General features: G+C 36.8%; 1 protein-coding gene across 1 annotated transcript; it reads left to right on the forward strand.

Moving 5' to 3' along the window:
• The first annotated feature begins 2 nt into the window (after positions 1-2).
• herc3 (HECT and RLD domain containing E3 ubiquitin protein ligase 3) lies at positions 3-27,975 on the forward strand. Its single transcript, XM_059554649.1, has 25 exons — positions 3-144; positions 1,418-1,740; positions 2,913-3,072; positions 7,883-7,959; positions 8,047-8,268; positions 8,403-8,494; positions 8,796-8,926; positions 9,224-9,378; positions 9,970-10,043; positions 10,528-10,652; positions 11,496-11,555; positions 13,034-13,145; positions 14,114-14,303; positions 14,414-14,577; positions 14,713-14,826; positions 15,009-15,032; positions 15,114-15,203; positions 15,765-15,935; positions 16,040-16,183; positions 19,974-20,140; positions 21,737-21,800; positions 24,308-24,390; positions 25,793-25,976; positions 26,065-26,167; positions 27,014-27,975. The coding sequence occupies exons 2-25, from the start codon at positions 1,515-1,517 to the stop codon at positions 27,220-27,222; spliced, it is 3,141 nt and encodes a 1,046-aa protein (XP_059410632.1). The 5' UTR covers positions 3-144; positions 1,418-1,514; the 3' UTR covers positions 27,223-27,975.
• Positions 27,976-27,978: the final 3 nt, after the last annotated feature.

Here is a 27,978-nt window from a genome sequence, read left to right on the forward strand (position 1 = left end):
GACAGAGCTGGCTGACAGAAGTCACGTGATCAATGACGACGTAATCTGAGTCGTAACTTCCTTGTTTTTGTGGGACCCATTAAATTGAAACCATTCCAGTAACATACGGTCAAAATAAACAGGAGACGCAATGCACATTACCAGGTAAAGTTATCTGCTTTAAATCATCTCCCTAAATACCTGTTTATTTCTGACTTGTGTTAGACAGGTCACAGCGTTTGCGTGATGACAGTTTAGTGAGTGTCAGTGCGCAGTTATGTGTCAGTTTGTCCTGATATTATCCCGAATTTTAGTATTGAGGTAAATTACTGTATTTAACGCATGCACAGTCCGATGAGATGTTTGAGGATTATTATCTGCAGTATATGCACTACATCATGATTTGGCTTATTAAAGACATGAAATGTGTCAGGCTTGTTCTTACAGGCCAATCTCAGATAGGACTTGACCCACATATGAAAGATTTCTGCTTTTTCTAATAACGTTACCTAACGTTAACTAGACGTTTCTGACCATCATAGGCACTTTTTATTAGAAGGTTCAGAAAACGCCCTTGACGTTCATAAAATCGATGTGAATGTCGAACTTTTAGAACGCGCCAATAACGCGCACAAAGTCGAATGTTCGGAACGCACACATGTTTTAAATTAATTAGTAATTTCGAAACGCGCCAAACGTATATTTCGTCCCAACAATAAGGTTCGAATGTTCTGAATTGGTTCATGATGCTCAAAAATATGATTCGAACGTTCAGAACACGCCTATGATTCTATAGAAAATGTATTCTAGCGTTCACCAGTACTCATTTATAAATATAAAAATGTTTCCGTTCAAAATTAGATTCAGCGGTTCTGAACGTAACGTTGCCTTAGCCAACAATTCGACAGAATTCGATTAAAACGTTTCCCAAAAACGCCCTTAGCTAATAGTCCTAAGTTCCATTGAACTCAGTCTATTGAAAACAACGGGACTTGCCTTGCGACTATAATTGCTTTTGTGAAGCACATTAAATAATAGTTATATTCATGATGTTGCATGGTTATATATTGGTAACAAATTGTAAATGTATACAAATATTTTGTCCGCCCTATTATGATAAATGAGTACACAAATCTGTCCCCTACCTAGACCTATACGCACACTTAGCATGTTTTACATTGTGCATCCATGAAAATTGTGATGATTCAGTAGGTTTTGGATTGGTAAATCTGTGTTTTTTTATTTATTTAACCACACCAGGTGGTTTATGATCTGCATTCTTGTCTCAAGGGCCTGGCTGTCCACACTAGCTGTCATTTACACACACACTGCCCAGTATGGAAAGAGGAATGGGGTGTGACCTCTTCCCTTCCCCTCTACTGATTACTCACCTATTTGCTTTCCAGCGTCTCATGCCAGACTTTGCGTTTTGTTCTAGATCCGTCACGTACAGACGGAGACGGCAAGGCGGAACAGCCTAGGATCTCTCATTGATTCCAGATCCTTCCATCTGTCTCTCTCTTTATGTGTGAATCATGATGCTGTGCTGGGGAAGCAGTGGCTCGGGTCAGCTGGGCATCGGGGTGTCGGAGGTGGCTGTCTTTGAGCCGAGGAACTGTTGCATGTTCGACGGGAGGGGTCTCAAAGAAGTCGCGTGTGGCAGCCAACACTCGCTCTTCCTGTTGCATGATGGGAGCGTTTACGCCTGTGGCTCCAACAGCTGCGGTCAGCTGGGCCATGACAAGGGAGGATGGAGGCCAGGTAACTGACATAAACTGATGCTCATATCTACAAATGGACTTAGACATTAGGATTGTGTAGCTGATGCTAAATATTAGATTCGAATATGCACACCACACCTATTATTCCATTATTTTCAAATGATTGGAACCCATTTAAAATGATTTAAAACTGGATTCTAATGTTTATAATGTGCATTTGCCATAAATTGGTATTATGTAATTGTGTACTTAAATTTAACAGCTGACAGCTATTCAACCTAATTCACAAAGTTACCTGACATTATCGAGATGAATTTGTTCCGACACAGTTTAACGCTGAGTTAACGCTTTAAAACTCAGATTTTTAGCACCATTTTCTAAACTGTAGTGAATAAACAGTCCTAATGTGAGAAATGTTGAAGGTGTCTGAATACATTTTGATTTGACTGTTGGTTTGACATTTTTCTCAGAAATGAGGTAGCAAACCAGTCATTTGGCCTAGATATAGTCCTACAAAACATTGCTTGTTTGATCATGCTGTTATTGCAACTGCATTAACGGTCAATGATGACAGCAGATCTTGTTTTATCCAGCATGCACTGGGACTCACCAGTCCAGGGCTGCTAATCCGTTTATAAGAAAACAATTCCAAGTAGCAGACAGACTCTCACATGTCTGTGCTAATAAGATAGCTCCATTTGTTTGATAGAAGGCCCTGTTTAGTGAGTTGGTAGGAGGGACGTGTAAATGAAGCCAAGAAACTAGTTGATACATTAGAGGGAAAAAAAAAACATTACTGCTTGGTTAACTTAAATCTATTCTATGTCCAGTGCAGAAAGCAGATACTGATTCAAGAAACTATATATGAATCATATATGAATGATGCAGAATTGAAGAAATGCATTCTTGTGTGGTTTTGTTCTTTTTATATATATATATATATATATATATATATATATATATATATATATATATATATATAGCTGTATTGGCTATTATTTACATGTTAAGCATGGAATTCTTAACAGACGTTGAGCAAATATTCTCTTTTCCCCCCATCAGGATTGCAGATTATATAGATTCAGATGTTGTTGTTTTTTTGGTGCTACAGTGAGAAGCTCTTGAATGATGAATGATGAATGATGCATCTATCAAGCAGCCATTCTTGAGAGTGATATTGCAATCTAATGGCTGTTTGTGTGTCTCTTGTAGAGCTGGTAGGAGCTCTGGATGCTCAGAAGATCGCCGGCGTGTCGTGTGGGCAGGCTCACTCTCTGGCGGTGAACGAGCAGGGGCAGGTGTTTGCCTGGGGGGCCGGAGAAGGAGGGCAGCTCGGTCTGGGTACGGCTGAAGAGGCAGTCCGTGTGCCCAGGTGAAATGTTACACACTTCATGCAAGATTTTGCGAATAAATAAAAACATTTGATGAACTTTATCGTATTTTCCGGACTATAAGTCGCACTTTTTTTCATAGTTTGGCTGGTCCTGGGACTTATAGTCAGGTGCGACTTTATTTATCAAAATTAATTTGACATGAACCAAGAGAAATGAACCAAGAGAAAACATTACCGTCTACAGCCGCAAGAGGGCGCTCTATGCTGCCAGAGATGCTGCTCAGTGCTCCTGTAGCCTACCTTTGAGCAGCATAGAGCGCCCTCTCGCGGCTGTAGACGGTAATGTTTTCTCTTGGTTCTTGGTTCTAAATAAATGCGACTTATAGTCCAGTGCGACTTATACTTATACTCATCGTGACGTATTTTTGGAATGATTCGACTTATACTGCAACTTATGCGACTTATAGTCCGAAAAATACGGTATATATGGTGATCTGCAAACTTTCAGCTGTACATGAGAACTTTCAACACTTAAGTTTCAAGCATGTGATGCATTGCTTCCTGTTATTTCTTTTATACGTTCCTTTTTAGTGGTGCAAACGCTTTCTCAGATGCTGCTTCCTTTGCATTGTAGCATCTGCTTTAGATAGGGGAATCTAATGAGGATTTAATTGCCTCGTGCTCGTGAGGGGGTCCCAGCATGGGGCCTTTCACACCGCAGGGGGCTCCCGAACGCAAGTGATTTGCACTTCATGATAGTTAGGCTATAATGTGCTATTACAGAATGCTCTTCTGATCTGTTGTGGCTCTAGTACTGCTGAATAACCCACAACAGATAAAACATCATTTCCTGACACGCAGCTCTTCATTTGAATGCGAACATCACTTGTCATATTGTTATGTGAATGATTTCATGAGCGCAATGTGGTCAGAGTGAGTTAATGATTAAGGGTTATTTATTTGGTTTTGTGGTGTGATGAGATCAAGGCCAGTGGCCTTTTGTGATTGTGAGAATCTTTGTGAGCAAGTAAATTATTTGATTTCTTTCAGCTACCAATAATAATGCTGTACTCTCAGCTTCATGTAATATAAAGTAGTCATCATATGTAACTTTTTACAACATTACATTACAACAATGTATCCACCTGCTTGGAACTTTGATCCTTTTACATAATACTAAATGACTTTCCTATGCATTATTATTATTATTATTATTATTATTATTATTATTATTATTATTATTATTATTATTATAAAACCAATTGTATAATTCTTTTATATTTATTTTATTTATGAAAAAAGGAATAATGTTTCTTATATTTTTTCCCTTAATTATTATTTCATCCATTAATTCATCAATGAATTCAGTAATGCAAAAAAAAAAAAAAAAAAAATTAAATCCATTCCACAAAACTGCAGGTTATGCAACAAAAGTGAAAAAAGTGAGTGAAAGTGAAGTGACATTCAGCCAAGTATGGTGACCCATACTCAGAATTTGTGCTCTGCATTTAACCCATCCGAAATGCACACACACAGAGCAGTGAACACACACACACACTGTGAGCACACACCCGGAGCAGTGGGCAGCCATTTATGCTGCGGCGCCCGGGGAGCAGTTGGGGGTTCAATGCCTTGCTCAAGGGCACCTAAGTCGTGGTATTGAAGGTGGAGAGAGAAATGTACATGCACTCCCCCCACCCACAATTCCTGCCGGCCCGGGACTCGAACTCACAACCTTTCAATTGGGAGTCCGACTCTCTAACCATTAGGCCACGACTTCCCCTACAAGGAATATATAAGGTACTTCTGGGATATTCATATTTATTTATATATATTTATATATATATAATGATGATAATAATAATTAGGGATATGCCGGTATCAAATTTTCCTGTTGCGATTAATTGCTCATGCTTTTATCACGGTAAATGGTATTATCAAGGTATTGAAATTTAGTTACATTTATTATAACTATATTTTAGTTATAATAAATAAAGTGCTCATAATACAGTATAACAGGTTAAAAAACTGTTTTTCTTATAACAAAACTAACTGAACATTTAAATACAATAAAGCAATACAGAAAAATATATAAAGTTAAGTTTTCCACCGATTAAAGTGCAAAAGAACTATAAAGACCCATAGGTATCACTTTAAAATAAGATCTCATTAATTAACCATTAACATTCACATTGAGCAATAGCTACATTTGCTACAGAAGTTATTAAACTTTGTTAAAAATAAAAGTTTTAGTTCATGTTAGCTCATTAGATAATACAGTTGCAACTTTAGATTTTATCAACGTGTTATTAAATATTGGAATACCTAAGATGTATGAATGTCCAGAAGAATTTTTCATTGGCAGTTTGTTAACTAATGAATTCATGTTAAAAATGAAGCCCTAATGTAAAATGTAAATTAACAATAAAAAAATCAAAACAGTCTCAAACAATTTCTATGTCATGTTGTAGTCCAGATTAAAATAGCCTATTAAGACTTAATACTTAAGTATTTGGCACTGTGATGAACATCATAGCAAATACACAAATCTGATTGGCTATTTAAAATTATTAAATATGTTTTAGAAAGTAGGGCAGCTGGTTTATTTGTGGTGTTTCAAGGGTAAGGACTGCATTTTCTGCAGTTTAGCGCCATCTGCTGTCAGAGAGTGAATGTGCTTTCATTCAGCTTGTCTCTCACGTGTTCCTCCATGTGTTTTTCATGCCTGCTTGTTTACATCAGAGTGCACGCGCTCTTTCAAGCAGCATACAGCAGTGTTGTGCATTTTGAACAGTTGATGGGAATAGTATTCTTAAAATGCATTCGAAATTCACAATAATTTGTAATATATAATTATTCACTGTATTTAGAAGTGCCCACGATAACATTATTGTGCATATTCACTACCATGATATATCGCATTACCGAATACCAGCACAAGTCTAATAATAATTTAATTATTTTATATTTTATTATTTCTAAAATCTGAAAAAAAAAAAAAAAATCCTCTTTGAATTTTCACTAAATTGAGTATTTAAATGGAGAATTTGATAATTAATGAATTTGATAATTAATGAATCTTTCACTTACACAAAATTTCTCATCCATTCCTCTAAATTTCACAGATTTCCTCCCACAATTGATGCAGAAACAGAAAAAAACAAAAACATAAAAAAATTAGAATTCCATGTGGAGTTAGTTAGTCATCACTGTATATGAATATGTTAGGGCTGTGCAAAAAAATCGAATGCGATTTTCATGCGCATCTTGTCAGTAAAGGCGATCCTGTGATTAGAAGTACATCTCCAGCACATGCGTTCGGATCAGGGTTGCCAGGTTTTCAAAACAAATTTTGCCCACTTGCTTCTCAAAACTATCCCAATCGCGTTTTCAGGAGGTTCACCGATAAAAATTGTGTCCCAGGGTTAAAAAACACGTTTTTTTGGCACGGTTGCCTTGTTAAAATTAGCATTTTAGGGGCTAAACATCACATTATTGGTATTGGGGTCGCTTCAACCCGCGGATATTAGGGCTGTCAAAATTGCTCAAAAATGACGTTCGAATATTCCCTCTAAAAAATGCACGAATATTTGAACTATTCGAACATCTGGTTGCGCATGTCGTCAATGACGCGCATTACGTCAATAACAGGCTAAAATAATACAAAGAGACATAACTACTTGTATAGATAGTCTATTTAAGTTTAAACATATATGACGACGTATTACCTACACAAAAACAAGGAAATCAACTAATGGCCAAGACTGCAGACCTCACGCTCTCTCACCCTCACGTTCTCTGCGCATAATGGTTTAAATGAACAAACAAATTTTTGTGCAAGCAATTTAAGGTCGTGACTGTTGTCCCAAATATAGCAGGCTTCATTCAGTGATTGAAACAAATATTATTAATATTAATTGAAGTTTTACAGCATATAGAACTGGCATTGAATGCTCCGAGCGAGCTGTGCTGTGGTAAACATGGAACTTTTCCTTGACATGAAATGATAAATAATCAAACATCGGATCCATTGCTTGACAGAACTCCCCGAAGCGTGCCCCATCCGCGATACTGATCGGTCTCATGTCCTTACAAATGAACAAAATTATTTTATCCGTTATGGCCTCTTGTCGTGTTGCAGACAAAGCGCTTGCGGCGGGCGATGCAAAGTAACGTTAAGTGTCAAGACGTGACTGTTTAGCTGGAGTTCCACACATTATGCCATGCTCATTTTTGATATGTGACCTCATGTTGCTAGTGGAATGGTATGCTAACTGTATCTTAAATAGCTTGCATACAACTTTGTCTCGCGGGTCAACAATTTTACCTCATTTTCTCTGCTGCGGTCGAGTTGGGCTCTGCACTTGCTGTCATCTTCCATGAAGACGCGTCAACTTTCAGCAGTGATGCTGTGCCAGACAGTGCGACTCCTGTGAGGCTGTGACCTGTCCCTGAACCCTCAGGCGCGCTAGCGCGCCCACTCGCAAAGCAGTCAACCACGCCTCTACTACCGCGGGTTTTTCCCCACATTTTTTTTATTCGAATATTAATTTTTACCTTCGAATTATTTTATTTATTTATTTATTTATTTTTTTTTTTTTTTAACTATTCGAATACATATTCGAATTTAGGATATTCGTTGACAGCCCTAGCGGACATGAAAAACAACCGCAGACTTGGCAACACTGGTTCAGGTGGAGCTGCATTTACAACACAGAGCCATAGTCCACCGACAAGCTACACAAAATCGCTTTAATTATTGTTTTTCATCAGGTGATTTACCAGGTACACTTGTTAGGACATGTCATCCAGAACTTGCTTTCTTAATGAAGAGTATCTATTTATTTAGGTTGATTAAAAAGCTGTGCGAGCATCGAATCTCACAAGTGATGTGTGGCAACCAACACTGTATAGCACTTTCAAAAGGTAAGTGGAGACTTCTGAATAGTTTTGTTTTCTGCTGTACTTCTGCTGTGCCAGTAAATGAGTCTCCCACTGTCCTCCTCGTCTCAGATGGTCAGTTGTTTGTATGGGGAGAGAACTCCAGCGGTCAGCTGGGTTTAGGGAAGGGAGAGCCCAGCACTCTGTCTCCTCAACCGCTCAAATCTCTGAGTGGGATCCCACTGGCTCAGATCAGCGCTGGAGGAGACCACAGCTTCGCCCTGTCGCTGTCTGGAGCCGTGTTCGGCTGGGGGAAGAACAGCGCCGGGCAGCTGGGCCTCAATGACGAGCAAGGTGAAACACACACTGATATAGTGGTTCAAAATCTGGTAACCAAAAAATTGCTGGTTTGAATTCTGCAATGGACTTGAAACAGTACTTATAGGATAGGATTAAAAGAGGCATGATTTTTGTCCGTGATCTCATAGATCGGGCTGTTCCCTGTCACATCAAGTTCCTGCGCTCACAGAAGGTGGTGTACATCAGCTGTGGAGAGGAGCACACTGCCGCCTTGACAAAGGTATTGATCAGTGTGCTGAAAAACACTCATTCAACCTGGTTTTTAATGCAAAACACTGTTGCACTGTAGCAATATTTTACATATGTATCCAAATGTAAAAGTCTGAATTTGAGTCCAATTGCTGTAGTTATCCGAACATCCATTAGTTTAACAGTTATTCTGTTTTTAGTTACTGTCTGAAAATGTTTCGATCAGAATTCTAGAACTATAGTAGGTTAAAATGGGAAGTTGTTCAATTGTATTTTGTCCTGTTCAATCCTGAAGCACTGAAGCATTGCTGTTTGTGCTGTGTTTGTTTCAGGAAGGGGGTCTGTTCACATTTGGAAATGGCTCAAGAGGACAGCTGGGCCACGACTCCACCAGAAACGAGCCTCTTCCACGCAGAGTTATGGAGCTCATGGGCACTGAGGTGTCTCAGATCGCTTGTGGGCGGTAAGTATATGCACTAAACAAGCTGCACATTCCTGTGTCCATCTGTTTTAGATTGGTGAATGTGCTGATAGCTTTAATTTTGTGTCATTTCCAAACACTGTATGGATAATGCACATGTTTTTTTAGCATTTTTTGAATAAGCGTAGTGTATTAATACAGTTTTAATACAATTTATCAATAATACAATATACATTTTATTTAGCAAAGAAGCATTATATTGATCAAAAGTGACAGTAACATCATTTATAATGTTAAAAAATGCTGTTCTTTTCAAATGAATGTTTTATTTGGTCACAGGCACCACACCCTGGCATTCGTGCCCTCCACTGGACTGGTTTACGCTTTCGGCTGCAACACTCAGGGCCAGCTGGGTACAGGTCTCAGAGGAAATGCTAAGAGCCCACTTCCTGTCGGGAACATCCAACCCCTGTGCATTGGAAATACACACACAAGTATGTTCACATGTTTGAATGGATGAAATAAATCTCGATTCTAACAAGCCAAGTATTAATTTACTGATTTGCACCATTATTTCACGTCTTATCTCATTTTGCGCCTGACAAGGCTGTGTTAGTTGCTGATTTTTGCCGCTCCGTTGTGCTGGAAATGATCTGTGTTCTTTTATTTGTGCGTTGTCATGACTTTCTGTATTTTGAATAAAGGTAAATTTGAGCACACTCGTATGTATTTTAGTAATGTACATGGCTATAATGAATGAAAAACGTCCGTACAGTGCCACTGTAGTCGAGTGTTTTGTTTTGCAGTGCCATGCTTTAATGGTTTTCCATCTGAAGTAGATATAGAGGGTTTGCTTTTTTGAGAGAGTGAATAATTGGTCCTCTAACTGGAGTGATCGGGATCGTTATAGGGACCGTGTGTCCATGCAGGGATGGTCAGATATAAATAGACTGCACTGAAGAGTATCTTTAGTTTGGTTTGTGATTCATCTGATGGCTGGATCTTTCAGAGGCCTTGAATCTGCGTATGCTTTGTTATTATATAGCTACTGTGTAAAAGAAACCACTTATGTTTTTTGTCTACAGAAGGCGAGCACCGCACCATCCGTAAAATTCACAGTGGAGGCGATCACAATTTCCTGTTGTTGTCTACTAAGGAGGTAACCGTGCTGATTTTCACTGGAGTGTCATTAGAGCTGTGAAACAAGGCCGCTGATGCTGTACTGATTGTTTGGATATGTTTCCTTTACAAGAATATTCAATAAATTAGTGCATTCTTCAATATATTTTCACAAATTATAAAGTATAGTGAGTCTGTACCTCTTACTATTAGCTGCTGTGTTATTTTAATATTTACATTTATGCAGTTTTACATTTGTTCTTGTGAAAATAAATAAAGTTGCTGCTAGGAGGTCAGTACCTTCTCTTATCCACATGGTGGCATCAACTTCACCGCAGTGGTTACATCAATATAATGGACTGGCAGGACATTGCTCTCACTGATGTCATATGTTTTGTTTCTTCCTAATTAGACCAATTAAAGCTTAATCCATTAAAACCGTCTTGTTGTGTTTATATTTGGAATATATTGTGACCTGTGGTCGTAATGTTTCTAAGTTGTAATGTTTGTGTGTTTGAGAACAGGGTGCATCTTGTCCCGAGGATTTCCGCATTATGAATGCCACCAAAAGCATCGCTCTGATCAATTCTGAGAGTCTGGACAGCTGGAGGATGAAGCTTCATGACAGCAGCGATTCAAGCAGCACCAAGTGAGAGTGTGACATTATCCGGTTTGATTACAGTTATGAGAGAGGCCTCGCTCAGAGCTTCCACTTGGCAACCAAAAGTGCCCACCAAGGCTGCATTTATTTGATATAAGGATATCGTAAAAACAGTAATATTGGGAAACATTATGACAAATTTAAGAAACTATTTTCAATTTGAATATATTTTAAATTGTAATATATTCCTGTGATGTAAAGCTGAATTCTCAGCATTATTACTCCAGTCTTCAGTGTCACATGATCCTTCAGAAATCATTATATTTACATTTATTCATTTAGAAGATGCTTTTATCCAAAGATAAAATGCAATTCCATGATATGCAAGTGCTATAACAAGTCTCAGCTAGCTTAGCGCAGTATGTTGCAAGGTTTTATTATTATTATTATTATTATTATTATTAAAATAGAAAACAAGCAGTTAGTTAATGAATAGTGCAAGTCTAAATGGTGCAAAAACTTTGAAAAATTCAAAATTGAAATTTTTTTTTAAATCATTAAAAAAAATCATCACATATGATGATTTGCTGCTCAAGAAACATTTTATGATGTGTGTTAAAAACAGCTGTGCTGCGTCATAACAGTAATTATTATTTGATGAATGGAAAGTAAAAAAGCATTTTTATCAAATAGTAATCTTTTGTAACACTATAAATGTCACTTCTGATCGATATTATACATCCTTGCGGGAAAAAAATTGCTAAATAATGACAATGATTATTTTTTTAAATATATGAGGTCAGTTGTGATGTATCTGTTCAAGAATGTTATATAAAATATTCGATATTCTTTTGATGCTGGATTCAAATCTCTTGACTCCTCCCCATCTAGTGACATCATACTCCTGTTTTCCTCAATTGCATGTTGGAATGCCAGCTTTTTGGACCAAAGGTGAGCAGTTAAGATGTTTCTGTCTTGTCAGTAAGCGTATGCACACAGGGTGATAATCATGGAGCGCTGGGCACTTGGGATTTTTCCACAGGTGACTTCAGCTTAACGTCAGTAGGAAAATTCTTTGTAGACACCAGCAGAGCTCCTGGTTACAGCTCTTCCTGTAAAAGAACAGTGTCTCTTACAGAGCAAATGGGACTTGATGGATATCTTTATCTGATGAGAGAATCGTTCTGCCTCATTCTGCCTGATGCAGTCCTTGATGTTCATAATCTTCACTGCAGCTGAGAACATTTTAAGTGATTTTCTGGTTACATAAGGAACAACTGATGTTGCTTGTGGTCAGACGGGGTATTATGGGTTGTGAGGTCAAATCTTCATTTTAAAATGCAGCTTTGTGTATGTGACTAAAACTCTTCTGAGCACACGTCCCAATGCTGGGTTGACCGGCATTTGGAGTAACACATGGTGCCATGGACTCTATAGCACATATTATAGCATTTATTTTAACTCGTTTATTTAATTCATTTGAAGAGAAGAGGTTTCTGTACTGTTGGAAACTTGCACCACTTGTTCACCACAGTTAACCTCTTTGACCAAAATGAATGTAATTCATTGGATCTGTCAAATCAAGTGAAATCAAATGTATTTGATTCAGATCGGATCGAATGGATTTGAATCAAAACAGTTATTAATAGTTAAACACATTTTAGATTATTTACTTTTTAAGACGACTCAAATTGAAATTTTCTTTTTGAATCCAACTAAAGTGAATTATAATGAATAAGATCGGGTATATCCAGTTACATCTAATTAAACGCATGAGAAACAAGTCAAATCAAATTCAAATGAACCAGATTCTATTAAAGCCTAATCAAATCAGTAATTGGATTTAGCTTAAGGAGTGTAATTGATAGAATCAAACGGAATCTAAATGATTCGAATTGGATTGAATGCATCACATCTTGCAATCTCAATTAAAACTGGACTCGTATTAATAACCCGACTTTGTTTGTGACCGGTCGTTTGTTATAGATGAGTCTTGCTTAAAATACACTGGCTCTGGTTCATGTGCTCGTGCGTGTGGGGTTCACTGCTCTGTAGTGCAGGGATCAGCATCAGGCTTAAACACCTGTATTTACACCCAGCGTGTGATCCTGCTCTCATCCCTTCAGAGCGACAGACACCGATAAAGAGCAGTGGAGAGGAAAGGGCTTAAATCTCCTCACCTCAGATCCATCTATTTGTTCATCTGTTTCTTATCTAGTCGCCATGCACTTGCTTGGAGATACTAAATCTCACTGTTATGTGTTTCCAAACAGTTTTAACTAATATAGTAACTAATTCAGCAAACACAAACCATTTCTAAAATCTTCAATGCGTAAATTAGATTAGTACAATATCAGATTTCATACTGTGTAGCTTTACGACTTATTTCAAAGCGTTTGGATACTAATTTCCACCTGCTGTTTTCACAGTGATGACGGGCATTTCAAAACCAACCCCAAAGTCCCGGGCATCGATTTCAATGCTGTTAAGCTGCTTTTTGAGACGCTGATGAAACCAGCCTTCGCAAGACTTTTGGAGCAGGTGTGTGCGTTTTAAATGTTGGCTTCATCTTCTCATTTATTTAGGTCTTTACAGCACTGCAGACTCTGCTGCAGACGTTATTAGGTTTATAAAAGCCTTGTTTGTGTGTGTAACTGGGTGAAAGTTGGTATACTTGTTGGTATATAATGTATGGTAAATATAACTCTAATTAAAGGAATCATAGCTCCTTTTTATACACTACTGTTCAAAAGTTTGCAGTCTGTAGGATTTCTTTCAGTGTTTCTCTACTACTCACTAAGGTTGCATTATCTTTGAGCAAAAATTTTGTAAAACAGTAATATAGTGAAATATGAATACAATTTAAAGTAACTCTCTTTGTATATATTTTTTAAATGCAATTTATTTCGGAGATGCAAAGCTGAATTTTCAGCATCATTCCTCCAGTCTTCAGTGTCACGTGATGCTTCGGAAATCAGTCTAATATGCTGATTTGATGGTTGAAAAAAATTGAAATATTAAGGATGTAAAAACAAAGTGCTTTATTTTTTCAAGATTCTTTGACAAATAGAAAAATAAAATCAGACAGCATTTATTTGAAATCCTAATTTTTTTGTAAGACCTCTTTACAGAAACAGATTTAAAAAGTCATGATTTTTTTGCTGTGCGTTCCAATTAATCTCAATCAAACTGCAGTTGGGTTATTTTGATTAGGTTAAAAAATATAAAAAAATACAGCTAACAATAAAATGCAATAAAAACATGATATTTGAACATTTCACACACGCGTGTGTGTGTGTGTGTGTATATATATATATATATATATATATATATATATATATATATATATATATATATATATATATATACACACACACACACACCCACACATTTTAAATTGAAGAGATAATTTGTGTTAAAATATATTTTAAAGCACACTCTATAAAATATATTTTTATGATATTGATGCTGATTTCAAATGATAATTTATTGACATAAATGTGTTCTAGGCCACGAAGAGCTTTGAGAGTCTCCTCATCCCCCAGCTGACCTGCTCTCCTCCTGACGTGGAAGCCATGCGGATCTACCTGATCCTGTCTGAATGTCCCGCCCTCCAGGAATCCAAAAACTACATCTCTCTCACCATCCCTCTAGCCATGGCCATCCTCAGACTGGACGCCAACCCCAGCAAAGTCCTCGGTATGCACATCTTCCACTGCCTAGAAACACCATTCATTGCTTAGTTAGAAAGTCTATCAGAGTTCAAGATCGAAGGGGCTTTTGAAATGAATCTTATTCTTGTTTCTCAGATAACTGGTGGTCTCTGATGGATTGTGAGGTTTTCTCCAGACTAGTGGAGATGTACAAAAGCATAGTTGTGTTTCTGTTGACTGGCGGGAAGGCGCTCCTTATGCCTGTGTTTCTGGAGAGCTACACCAGTGCTGCCCTGCGACTGCTGGAGAAGCTACACAAGGTACAGCGAAAATCCACAAAACAGTTTAATAAGTAACTAATTAATAAGCTATTAGGTTTTTGCGGACAGGCTTGTGTAATTTAGTTTGCGTTGTTAAATGATAAACCAAGTGTTGATCCAAATATTTTGGTGCAGGTCAATCTGAAAGCCCGTCGTGTGGAATACAGCCACTTCTACATCCCTGACATCGCCACCCTGGTGGACATCCAGGAAGACTACCTCAAATGGTTTCTGCGCAAAGCTGATATTGTGCGTATATTACTGCACATATGTAGATTTTCTGTAGATGGACTGCAAAAGCTATATGTTAATGTAAACATGAGCTAGACCGCACTGTGCATAAAAAATGTTATAGTTACACAAAAAAAGCCTAAAATTTTGATTATACCAAGCTGAAAAATAACATTATTCATTGTTTTGTCTTGTCGTAGAAAATGCGATACCCTCCAGTGCAGGTTTGTTGGTTAAATAGCTCTTTGTATATTAATTTTTTGTTGTGATGGTCTCAGCTTGATAATCTGAATCTTATTTCCCAGGGTTCTGTCACGTTATGTGCCTATCCGTTCATATTGAACGCGCAAGCCAAGACAACCGTGCTGCAAACAGATGCTGAGCTGCAAATGCAGGTAAATAAAAAAAAAAAATAATACATTTTTAAGTAACTGTTCTCTGTTTAAATATATCTTGAAATGTAAGTTATTCCTGTGATGTAAAGCTGAATTTTCAGCATCATTACTTCAGTCTTCAGAGACACGTGATCCTTCAGAAATCATTCTGATTTGCAGATTTGCTGATCTGAAACATTGCTTATCAATCATGAAAACAGTTATGCTGCTTAATGTTTTTGAGGAAATTGCAATACATTTCTGTTAGGATTCTCTGATTAATAGTTAAAAAATAAAAAGCATTTATTTGAAATAGAATTTCTGCGGGAGTCTGTGCTATTCATTTTGACAAATTGAATGGATCCTTACTGAATAAAAATATTAATATATTTCAGAAAATATCATAATGGGAACTTAATGAGTATATATTGTATTAGTCCATGGTACAGCCTGGAAAAATCATAATTTGCTGTTGATTTCAGAGTGGATACAGAGAAATTGCTCTGCCTGCTATTACTTATGATTCTTGACTCTTATTATTCAGCCTCTTTGACAAGTATTGACTGCTTTATTAATGTTCAGATGGCAGTAAGCGGCGCTAACTTGCACAACGTCTTCATGCTGTTGACTATGGAACCTTTGCTGGCAAGAAACCCTTTCATGGTGCTTCACGTTAGAAGGAACCACTTAGTCAGCGATGCTCTCCGGGAACTCACAGTCTACAATGACGTAGACTTGAAGAAGCCGCTTAAGGTTTGCCTTTACGGACTGTTGTCTGGTATATATTGTAGCATATTTTGGCCAAGACCGCCCACTTAGACATAAGTTGACTAACCAAGATTTACTGATCATTGCAGGTCATCTTTGATGGAGAGGAAGCTGTGGATGCAGGAGGAGTCACTAAGGAGTTCTTCTTGCTCCTGCTTAAAGAGCTGATGGATCCGATCTATGGCATGTTCACCCAATATTCAGAGTCCAATCTTCTGTGGTTCTCTGATAAAGTGAGTTCAGCTTAGTTGTTATCATAAAATTCAACATAATACTAAGATACTGAAAAAGATTTATAGTAAACGTGATGAAATTACATAATTTGAATGCAAAACAATATTTAATTGCATATGCACTGTACTCCAGTATAGTACTTAATGTTAGTTGCAATGTTTGATTGGAAGAGCCTGAAGGATGAATTGCATTTGGTTCACAGATAACAATACAGTGCTGCAGTGATGACATTGATTTTGTAGGCCAGCCAGGTTCCCTGTACAAAAACCCAATAGGATTTTTCCATTGGATTATTGCAAAAAGATATCTCTGTGACCAACAAAAGATAGTTTTTTTTTTTCATCATGATAATCTTCACAAATTAACACACCTCTTCTGAATTTTGAATCCTAAGTACAAGTAAAAAAGCTAAATGTACAAACCACACCATGGGTGCATGATTTCAACATAACCACCATTAAACACCCATCAGCTCTTTCTCCCAAATTGAGTTTTATTATTTTCCAAATGTAGTTTTTTTGTCTGCTTTCATTTTTCTGGATTTTGATTTTCAATTTAATTTTTTCTAGACTGTTTTAATGGTTAAATTTAAATTGCATGGGGAAAAAAGCATGTCTAATTTAAATACTGAAGCTTACAATATTAGCAGTTTTTTAAAAGTTTAACAAACATTATATTAAGGCCATGAGAAATTTATTTTTTATCAAATTCTGTTTACTATTTTGTGAATTACATTGTAATGGTTTAATTAAATATGAATAATCAAAAGCATCTCTAACAGCTGATGACCTTGCCACGTTCTGCATTAATAAAATTCAAACCATTTGTGCATAATTGTTCCACACGACCATCTGTCAAGCTCATCTTACCAGCAAAAACACATTTGTTCACATCCTTCTCTTCATTCTCTGAGGCAGAAGTCTCCAAACTCATCCTTTCTAATCATCCTACTACTTTTGACTCATTTGATCCTATTCCATTTCTTCTCCTTAAATCCATTTCTCCTGCAGTTGTACCTGTACTCACTCACATCAACACATCCCTTAACTGGTGTTTTTCCCTCAGCATTTAAATGGGCTCGTATAACCCCTCTACCTAAGAAACCCACTTTTAACCCAACTCTTTTAGAGGACAACTGAAGTTAACCACCAGATTTTCCTGTCAACCCTACTGGCAAAGGTCATCTTAAGAACTGCACTCCAGTGGTTTGTATCTTACCTCTCACATAGGTACTTCAAAGTATCTTGGAGAGGTGAGGTGTCCAAGTCACAACATCTAACTAGTGGGGTGCCTCAGGGCTCAGTTCTTGGACCATTTCTCTTCTCTGTCTACATGGCATCATTAGGTTCTGTCATTCAGAAACATGGCTTTTCATACCACTGCTATGCTGATGACACTCAACTCTACCTCTCATACCATCCTGATGATCCGACGATAGCTGCTTGCATCTCAGCTTGTCTAACAGACATTTCTTACTGGATGAAGGACCATCACCTTCAACTCAACCTTGCCAAGATAGAACTGCTTGTGATTCCATCAAACCAATCATTTCATCACAATTTCACCATTCAGTTAGTTACATCAATTACTGCTATTACTGCTTTAAAAAAAGCCAGAAACCTTGGAGTTATGATTGATGGTCAGCTGACTTTCTCAAACCACATTGTTAAAACTGCCCGGTTCTGCAGATTTTCTTTATTCAACACCAAGAAGATCAGGCCCTTTCTTTCTGAATACGCTTCACAACTCCTTATTCAAGCTCTTGTTCTGTCCAGGCTGGACTATTGCAATGCTCTCTTGGCAGGTCTTCCAGTCATTTCTATCAAAACGCGGCAGCAAGATCGAATTTTTAATGATACGAAAAGAATGCACATCACACCTTTGTTTATTTATTTGCACTGGCTACCAATATCTGCTTGCATAAAATGCAAGGCATTAATGTTTGCCTACAGAACCAACATTGGCTCTGCACCCCTTTACCTAAATTCATTACTTCAGACTTATGTGCCCTCTAGAAGCTTGCATTCTGCAAGTGAATGTTCATTTATTGTGCCACCCAAAAGATGCACAAAATCACTTTCACAAATTTTTAAATCATATGTTCCCTTCTGGTGGAATTACCTGCCTAAATCCAAGAAGCTGAGTCCTTAGCCATCTTCAATAATCAGCTAATAACACATCTCTTCCATTTTAATTTGAGCCTCTAACTCTAGCACTTTCTATTCTACTTCCTTTATTTAAAAAAAAGAAATTGTCCTTTTTAGACTTGCACTCTTTTTAAGAAAAAAAACTAACACTAGCTTTTCCAATCTTTTTGTATTCTATCTATTTTATTATACAATTAAAAGCAAAAAATGCCTCTAACACTAGCTTGCTCTAATCTTTTTCTATTCTGTGTTTTCTTTTTATTTATTATATAATAAAAAAAAACCTTGCTACATGTACTGCATTAAGCTAACTGACACTTGTTACTTGCATTGCTTTTTTGTTGTTTTTGATTGCTTCCACTGTCCTCATTTGTAAGTCGCTTTGGATAAAAGCATCTGCTAAATGACTAAATGTAAATCTTTAATTAATTGAATTTATTAAAAATAATATAATTTTTTTTATTTTTCTCTTTTTTTCAGAAATGCTGTGTTGTGTATTTCCATTTTTTTCTGCTAAATAAATTCTGGTAAATATTCCTTTGAAAATAATTTTTTAATAATAATTTTAGTAGTAGTAGAACTATTATTACATTTAAGTTCTGTTTCTGTCACTGTTTCTTCAAGTTAAACTGAACTTTTATTTTGAGGGGTTGCTGTGAATACCATTTAGGTTTAATAATAATAATATAGCGCCTTTCCCGAGCTTAAGGACGCTGAACATTGTACCCCAAAGCAACAAAAATTGATAACAAGGAACAATTTCATTGGACATTTGCCCAATGCAAATAATGCAGTTGCATATAACACAGATTATGTAGTGAAGACATAAAAATGGAAAACAAAACGGGCAAGTACACACATAAATTAGTGATAGTGTTGATTAAACAAATAAGTTTTAAGTTTTTACTTAAATTCACTAAAAGAGGTGACTCTTCTGAGTGCCAGGGGACTGGTTTCTGTTTGTGTGTGATGTGGTGATAGTTTAACTCAAAAGAATTGGTAAAATGCTCATGTAGTGACTCTCAGAGCAATTCTAGAGATCATGTTCATGTGTTCATATACTTGTATATTGAGAATGCAGAGGCAGAAAACACCTGAAACCAGAGGCAGCAGAGGCTGAAACCATGTGTCTGTGCCATTCGTTCACACAGGATTCATATTTAAATTGTATTTTTGCAGCTTAATATTCACGACTCTAGTCCATACCATAATGTGCGTTAAGTGTACTGACCTACTTTTTATGTATCCATCCAAAATTTGGCAAATTCCGTGACATTCTGCATTACACATTAAATTAAATTTTAATTTTTTTATTAGTTTTTTTAATCATAGGGCCCTAATGAGACATATTTAGCCACTTGTTAGCAAGTGCCACGTGAATGCGAACATCATCAGATAATCTTATCAGCCTGCTGATATTGAAATATCTGAGCCAGCTCGGCTGTTTTCATGCAAACATGATGATCCTGCTGGATTTCTGTATGGCATGATGACCTCCAAAACACCTCAGCTGTGCGCAAAACTGTTAATCGATATGTAGACAAACATTTTTGAATAATTAAAGGGTTGTAATGGAAAGATGGCTGTTAGATAAAGGATTCTTGGTGACATGCCTGTTTTTTTTTTTTTTTTTACATTGCAGTGTTTTGTGGAGCACAATTGGTTCCACCTGATTGGGATCATCTGTGGTTTGGCCATCTATAACTCCACTGTGGTGGACTTGCACTTTCCTCTGGTGCTCTACAAAAAGCTTCTGAAAGTTTTGCCCACACTGGATGACCTGAAAGAGCTTTCGCCTACAGAGGGAAGGTATGCAGCATGATGCTTTTCTTGACTTTGCATTGTGCATCCAAAAGTGTTGTTCAAAATGAAATAAAAGTAGGCCAAACAGACCATAATTTAAACTAGAATTTACCAAAAAACAAACCTTTTTACTATGAGATGGTAGATAATTTAAAATAGGATCCACAGGTGCTGGATCCAGATTGTTCAAATTAAGCCCTATCTTTATCTAAACTTGTACCGCTTAGCTTTTGGTGGAAAAACAACAACATGATGCCTTCAAGGGCTATCACTCGCTAATCAAATCAGCTCGGCCTCCCACAGACCACTGTACCCCCCCCCACCCTTTACTGAGAAATCGAAGTCCTAAGCAGACTGCACAGATCAATGAAGAGCAACTGTTTTGTCAAATTTTTCGCCCCACACTCAGTGTCCTTTGCAACGCTGTTACATAAACAAGTTGTTTTTTATATAACGTTAATTAAAAGCCACCCAAAAAGCTTTTTGAACTGCTCGAGTTTGTGAGTCACCATTAGACCACTAATTGTTAGCAGAAGCAAACAAGCCAGCCCAGAGTTGATGGCCAGTTCAAGTCTGTAATTGTGTTGGTGGTTTGCGGTTTCAAGGCTGTTCCCACATCGTTTTTGAATCACGTCTTCTTATGAAAGCAGCCATCAGTAGACCTTGACCTTGCAATTATAACTTTAAGACCAGCATCAGCAAATATTGCACAGCCGCTCATGGTGGATGATTTGATTGTGTGCTAATGCCTTTAAAAGGATCAAGGATTAATTGGTTTCCACTCAGTTAGATGTGTTTGACACATTGTTGGATTCACTCGTGGACGGTTGTAATCTGATCAACGGCTCAGGAACAAATACAAAGATTTACAGCAACTTCAAATTGAAAAGGAAGCTCAGTTTCTACTTTATTTGACTTTAAGATAAACAAGTCAAGTCACTTTTATTGTCACATCATCACAGCACATGTGCCTTGAGTGAAATTCTTGGGAGCTTGCTGCAGAAATTGCAGAAACAATTAACATATAACCATACAGACTTCAGACTTATTTTTTTTTTTCAAGCTTTGACAATGTTAGCTCGGAAATTACTCCTAATTACTCATTTATGCACAAATGCAATAAAACATATGTAGTAGTTTTTCAGTCAACTTTTGTTTTAATTTTTTTTTTTCGTTGACCATGGCAGAAATGAACATCAGTATGCAAGAAGGCATTAAATTACTTATACATGTTTCTTCTTTTAAATGTAAACTGAATATGTTCGTACAGCTAGCTTATAAACATGTAAATCTTTCTTCTGTATGACCGCTTGTGTAAAAATCCCTGCACACATCATGATTTATATATGGGTTATAAAGTCATATATTCAGAAAACTCATTTGTTAAAGTAGGTGATGATGTGTGGCCCCTGTCCTCCTCGGGTAAGTCTGGGGTTTGCTTTTATACCCTGCAGCTGATGAGCTCTTAGCTGTGATTTACAGAAGAAAAAAGTTAATTAAATGCCTGTCGATGAGACCTCAGTGAGAACACTTTCCAAAACTGTAGGGCTGCTTCAGATTTTCAGGAACTGTTTGTGATTGTATGTGTTCATCTGTCTGCAGGAGTCTTCAGCAGCTGCTGGAGTATGAGGGCGATGTGGAGGAGACCTTCTGTCTGAACTTTGCAGTAAGTTGCTGGACACTAAACTAAATACGAGCCCTCAAATTAGGCCACCTCAAGTCAAGAGCATTTGTCTGATTAGAGTAATATCACTGATAATTCATATGAAGCAAGTCTCTGCTTTAGTAAATAAATTCAACCTGTCCTTGATATCACACACATGCTACAAAGATGGTTATGATTTGATGTGTGTGCTTTTAATCTGGAAGATGAAGAGCGTTTGCTCGTTTGCCATATGTCCCGTCAGCATTTCCTATTGGATGATGATAGAATGACATTCAGCAGATGTTTTTGGTTTATGATGTACAATTAGGGAAGGGTCATTAAAAATAAACCAACTATTTCTCCGGATTTGAAAATAACTTTTCACAAAAAAACTCGCTCACTCAGTAATACACGCTGAAGGCTCGTTGCAAAATGGCCAATGCGTTTAACAGACCAGAAATAGCAGATCCTCCAATAACCAACAGGTCTGGTGTTTGGGTGCACTTTGGATTCCCTGTAAGCTATAATGGTAATGGAAAGAGAGTGGTGGATAAAAAAAACAGCGATATGTCGCATCACCAGCGGAAATACAAAAAAAAAAAAAAACACCAGCGGGAATACTTGAAACATGTCAACTCATGTACGCCGACATCACCTTAGTGTGTCAGTATCTGGGAAAAGACGGAAAAAAGGAGAAACATACCTAAAAGACCTTACTATTTACCATTCATTCTATCATCACCATTATAGCTTACAGGGAATCCAAAGTGCACCCAAACACCAGACCTGTTGGTTATTGGAGGATCTGCTATTTCTGGTCTGTTAAACGCATTAGCCATTTTGCAACGAGCCTTCAGCGCGTAGCCTACTGAGTGAGCGAGCGCCTTACTCTGTAGTGGAAAACGTAGGTTTTAAGAACATGCTTAATGTAATTGAGCCCCGTTACAATATTCCTTCACGAGCCCATTTCAGACAGACCGTAATTCCTGCTTTGTTCCAAAAAACATAAGCCCTATAGAGAACCAATTGAGTAAAAACACACTCAATATAAAGAGTTATAGAGTTCCATATAGAAAGTTACATCTTTGTATTTGTTCATAACTAATATAACATTTTCATTTTTTTTTTTATAAGGCGCTGTTTTTGTTTTATACAGTAGTATGCTGCTAAGAAAACACCATAGAAGATGGGTAAAGAATAGCTCCATCATTGTTCAATGTAAAAAAAAAAAAAAACATACTTTGTTAGTTTTAATAAATAAAACATTTTTTAAAAATCAAGGAAATTTATCTGCCAATTTTTTCTTTTTGCTGTATCTAAAACGTACCGAACCGTACCAAACCGAACCATGACACCAGTGTATTGTATCGAACCGAACCGTGAATTTTGTGAACCGTTACACCCCTAATATATATATATATATATATATATATATATATATATATATATAATATAATATAATATATATATATATATATATATATAAAACAATAGATATTTAATCCTAATATAACAATATAGCAACAAATAATAATAAACAGTAATATTTACACAACATGTAAATTTAATCAAATTTTATTTCATAATATAAACTAGAACTGATTTGTTGCTAATAGGACTTTCCAAATCAGTGTTTTATTGTTAACTAAAACTGTGATTTTTGGTAATTGAAGAAAAAAGTTATTAATAAAATTACAAATTAAATGTACAAAAAATATATAGAAATAAATGAAAATTGTACATGTTGCCTTGGTAAATTACTGAAAAAGAAATGAAAATAAAGCTACAACAAAACAGAATGTCCAAAACATATACTAAATTAAAAATTATAAAAAGCCAATTCAAAATATTAATAAATAATATAATATAATGAAAAAAAATACTAAAATAACACTGTTTCATATATTTCACAGATTTAACAAATGAGTTTTAAACAAGAACATATTTAAATATATTCATCCAAATTGCACTTTAATATTACTGGGATATTCACAATGTTGCTTTATTTAAAGAGATAGTTAACACAAAAATCGAAATGAAATTATTTTTCAAACCTGTGTAAATTTCTTTCTTCTGATGAACACAAAAGAAGATATTTTGAAAGATGTAGGTAACCAAACAGTTGCTGGTAGCCATTGATATTTTTTCCATACTATGGAAGTCATTGGCTACCAGCAGCTGTTTGCTTATCAAGGTCCTTCCAAATATCTCCTTTTGCTTTAAACTGAAGAAAGAAATTCATACAGGTTTTGAACAGCGTGCAGGGAGAATAAATGATGTCAGAATTAGAACTATGTCAGAACTATCCCTTTAATAGCATCAACAACAATTTTGCATATATACTGTAAATATTCAACATATCACCCAACCTTATTTAAAATATGAATCTGCACTTTTTAATGTTTCTCAGATATTTGTGCACAAATGTGGAATGGTGATTCTTTCCCTGTGGAATGTGTCATCTGCGTACTAACTGGGATGAAGGGGAAATTGTGTTGAATGACAAAATGTAACAACTGTGACCACAGATTACGAGAGAGTATTATGGGATAACGGAGGTTAAAGAGCTGATACAGGGCGGGAAGACCATCGCTGTGGACAAGACAAACAGGTGTGTGTGTCTCTTTAAATAAAGGTCTGAAAGAGGTCATGTTGTTCCTCCCTGTGCTCCATATTTCAGTGTGTGTGTGTGTGTTGTCAGTGGGGACAAAATTGCAAGGTTTCAGAAGCTGGAGGAACAGATGGGACAGCACACAAATCCAAACAATCCAAAACACAAATACAGACCAAAAAAAAAAAAAAGCCATTTAAATACATGTACATTTGTGATGTATGAAGAATTGTTGCTGCATTCAAGGTTACATTTCAGGAAAAACATTAAGCGGAGATTGTATGGAAAGTAAAATGTTTAAGAAAATAGTATTTGTTTGATGTGTGTGTGTGTGTGTGTGTGTGTGTGTGTGTGTGTGTGTGTGTGTGTGTGTGTGTCCTATTGTCTGACAGTAAGATTAGGCAGAGGGCCAGTCATCTTGAGCTCCGATCAAGGCCCATTCCCACACACACACACACACACACGTTTGTTTTTGTGAAAAGTGGGGACATCCCATAGGCTTAATGGTTTTTATACTGTAGAAACTGTAAATTCTATCAGCCTTCACCAACCCTACACCTAACCCTAACCCTCACAGGAAACTTTGTGCATTTTTACTTTCTCAAAAAAACTCATTCTGTATGATTTATAAGTGTTTTGAAAATTGGGGGCATGGGTTATGTCATCATAAGTCACCCTCTGCTTGTAATACCTGTGTCATACCCATGTCATTATACAGAGTTGTGTCCTGATATGTCACAAAAACAAGAGCACACACACACACACACACACAGATCATGTCTTAATTCACTCCGTCTGGTGCACGAGTGCATGTGAATATGTGCACTGGATTACATTCATCTGATATGCTTTATTGATCCTAAAGGGAACATTTTAGTTCAACATTCCCTTTCAGTGGCATGTACAGTAAAATCGATAATAATAATAATAACTAATAATAGGTCAACTCTTCTGGGCAACCAACACAATGTTCTAACCAGATATGACAAGAATGTAAAAGATCATGCCCTGTTCTAGATGCAACAAAATCAACAGAAATTAAGCTTTTTAATTCTTAGGCCCACAAAATCATTTTTTATGACAATTCAGCAATGCATTCAAATCAATCTAATTTATATATTCTAATTTCTTTCTGTGATTTACATTAGATTCTTACTATTTGTACAGTATTTTTAACTGCCTCTTTATCTAATGGGAATTATCATTATATAATGTTCATTATCTTTATCAGATGACTGTAATACCATGATTTAGAGAAGAAAAAAACTACAATCAGCTACTACCATATTTATAATTATTTTGCATTAATGTAATGAGTGAGGTTTTGTTTACAGTAGATACAGTAGATGCATACAGTATATATAGCACTTTAGTGTTGTCTTTTTTTGTGTTTGTCTCTCAGAAAGGAGTTTGTTCAGGCGTATTTACAGTATGTGTTCAGTGATGCCGTACAGGAGCAGTATTCGGCCTTCTCCAGCGGTTTCCTGAAGGTCTGTGGTGGGGAGATTCTCTCTCTCTTCCAGCCCTCTGAGCTCATGGCCATGGTGGTGGGAAACAACAACTACAACTGGGAGGAGATGGAGAAGGTGGGGCACGTTTCATACAGCTTATGCTGCACTATCTTAAGACACAGTGTTAATGCCTTGTGTTGCATCTCTTCTTTTTTTCACCCAGAATGCCTCCTACAAGGGCGAGTTCTCTGCATCACACCCAACGGTTAAGATGTTTTGGGAGGTGTTTCATGAGTTTCCCTTGGAGAAAAAGAAACAGTTTTTATGTAAGTGAGAGTCGACATTGTAACAGTTGTTAATATTGTATATATTGTACACAACTGTCTGAATATAAAGTTAGTGGAAAGACCTGTTCAAACCAAAAGTGAAATGAAAATGCAAAGTAAAATTTTCATTTGAATTCTTTTAAAAAAAATAATAATAATGTATGTTTGTCATTTGTATGTTTTTTTTAATGTAACTTTTAATTTGAGTTCAGTTTAGATTTTATTAATTTGCAGTTAGGGTAATTTTAACCTTGGTTTTGTCACCATATGAAGAAATTTTTTTTTTTTTTTTTTTTTTTTTTTATAGGGCTATCAAAAAAAAAATTACTATGTTCATGTTAAATGATAAATACATAACTTAATGTGCTGTCATGTTTACCATTGCTTATTGTAAAAATCTAGTCATTTGAAAAGGAATTTACATAATCGGGAATATTACATAAGGGAGAAACATTCCCGCATGCAGATTTGGCACCAGCACCAAGTTTTTCACAGAATGCTGCTTGCTTTGATATGCTGCAGGGTTGCAATGTCTGCAAAACAAAACCAGCCCAACTGTTTAAATCTAGCCCTGTCACGTTTTTTCCATGGGGGTCGGAGGTCGTCTCAGTCGAAATCGAGTTCTGGAGGGTGGGGATCGATTTAACCCGCAGACTAAATAAAAAACAATCTGTGGCAACAGTGTAAAAGTAGCCCAGTTCTGATTTGGCAACACTGATATGCTGTGACTTCTGTGTAAGTGGTGCTTTTGCGCATAAATACACCATTGGACTAGTGACCTTTTTTGTGTTAATGCAACTGGACCTTTACAACCCAGACCAAATAAGTGCTTTTGCCTTCCTGCAGTGTTTTTGACAGGCAGTGACCGCATCCCCATCCACGGCATGGCCAGTCTACGCATCGTCATTCAATCCACTGCTGCAGAAGAGCACTACCTTCCTGTGGCCCACACCTGCTATAACATGCTGGACATGCCCTGCTACCAGACCAAAGAGACTTTGTGGCACCGGCTCACGCAAGCCGTGGAGCAGTACGAGGGCTTCAGTCTGGTCTGAGCGAGATCTACAGAGTTTGCTTTCTGTATGCTGACACTGCACTTTAAACCTGTGGAGAAATGGAAACGAACGCTGCTCTCGCATTTATTTTACCACAGATGAGCATATCCGGAGTCTCGTATGAGTAAATCTATTATTTTCTTATTTTTACAGACAGACTCTTCACTTGCTTGTTTGGTTGAATCTTGAGATGTGCACAGTTTTCCTTTTTTCTTTTTTTTTTTTTGGCTTTTTTTTCTTTTTTTGGTTAAAAGTATATTTTTTTAACTGACACAAATACATTTTAAGATTTGGATCGAGTTGTTGGTAAAATAAATTAATTTGCGTTCTTTATATTTCGTAAATGTAATTATTTTTTAATCAGATTTTAAAACCAATAGGTTGCTCTTGTCTAGACCACATTATTTTGCTAGGGGTGTCCAAACCTGTTCCTGAAGGGCCACTGTCCTGCAGTGTTTAGCTTCAACCCTAATTTAACCCACCTGAACCAGCTAATCAAGATCCTTGGATTGACTAGAAGCTTCCAGTCAAGTGTTTTGGAACTGGATGAAATGAAACTCAACTCCAAGAGCAAGCTTGTACACCACAGTTATTTTGACAGTTTGAATTTCTCGAAGGAAGTAAACTAATTTTAAACAGATTTACTGGTTAAAGCATATGAAATGCCCACTAAATGCTCATTATTGACCACAGATGAGTAGTTAATCCCATTCAGAAAGAGCCATTGCAACCCCTACAAATTGGGGGCTTGTCCGG

The sequence above is a fragment of the Carassius carassius genome, chromosome 7 (genome assembly GCF_963082965.1).
Source record: "Carassius carassius chromosome 7, fCarCar2.1, whole genome shotgun sequence".
NCBI classification, from domain to species: Eukaryota; Metazoa; Chordata; class Actinopteri; order Cypriniformes; family Cyprinidae; genus Carassius; species Carassius carassius.

Excerpts from the sequence above, each read along its gene's own strand:
- herc3 (XM_059554649.1), top strand. The coding sequence starts at position 1,515 with ATGATGCTGTGCTGGGGAAGCAGTGGCTCGGGTCAGCTGGGCATCGGG. Across the intron at positions 14,304-14,413 it reads CAACCCCAGCAAAGTCCTCG|ATAACTGGTGGTCTCTGATG; the intron begins GTATGCACATCT and ends CTTGTTTCTCAG. Across the intron at positions 14,827-15,008 it reads TTCTGCGCAAAGCTGATATT|AAAATGCGATACCCTCCAGT; the intron begins GTGCGTATATTA and ends GTCTTGTCGTAG.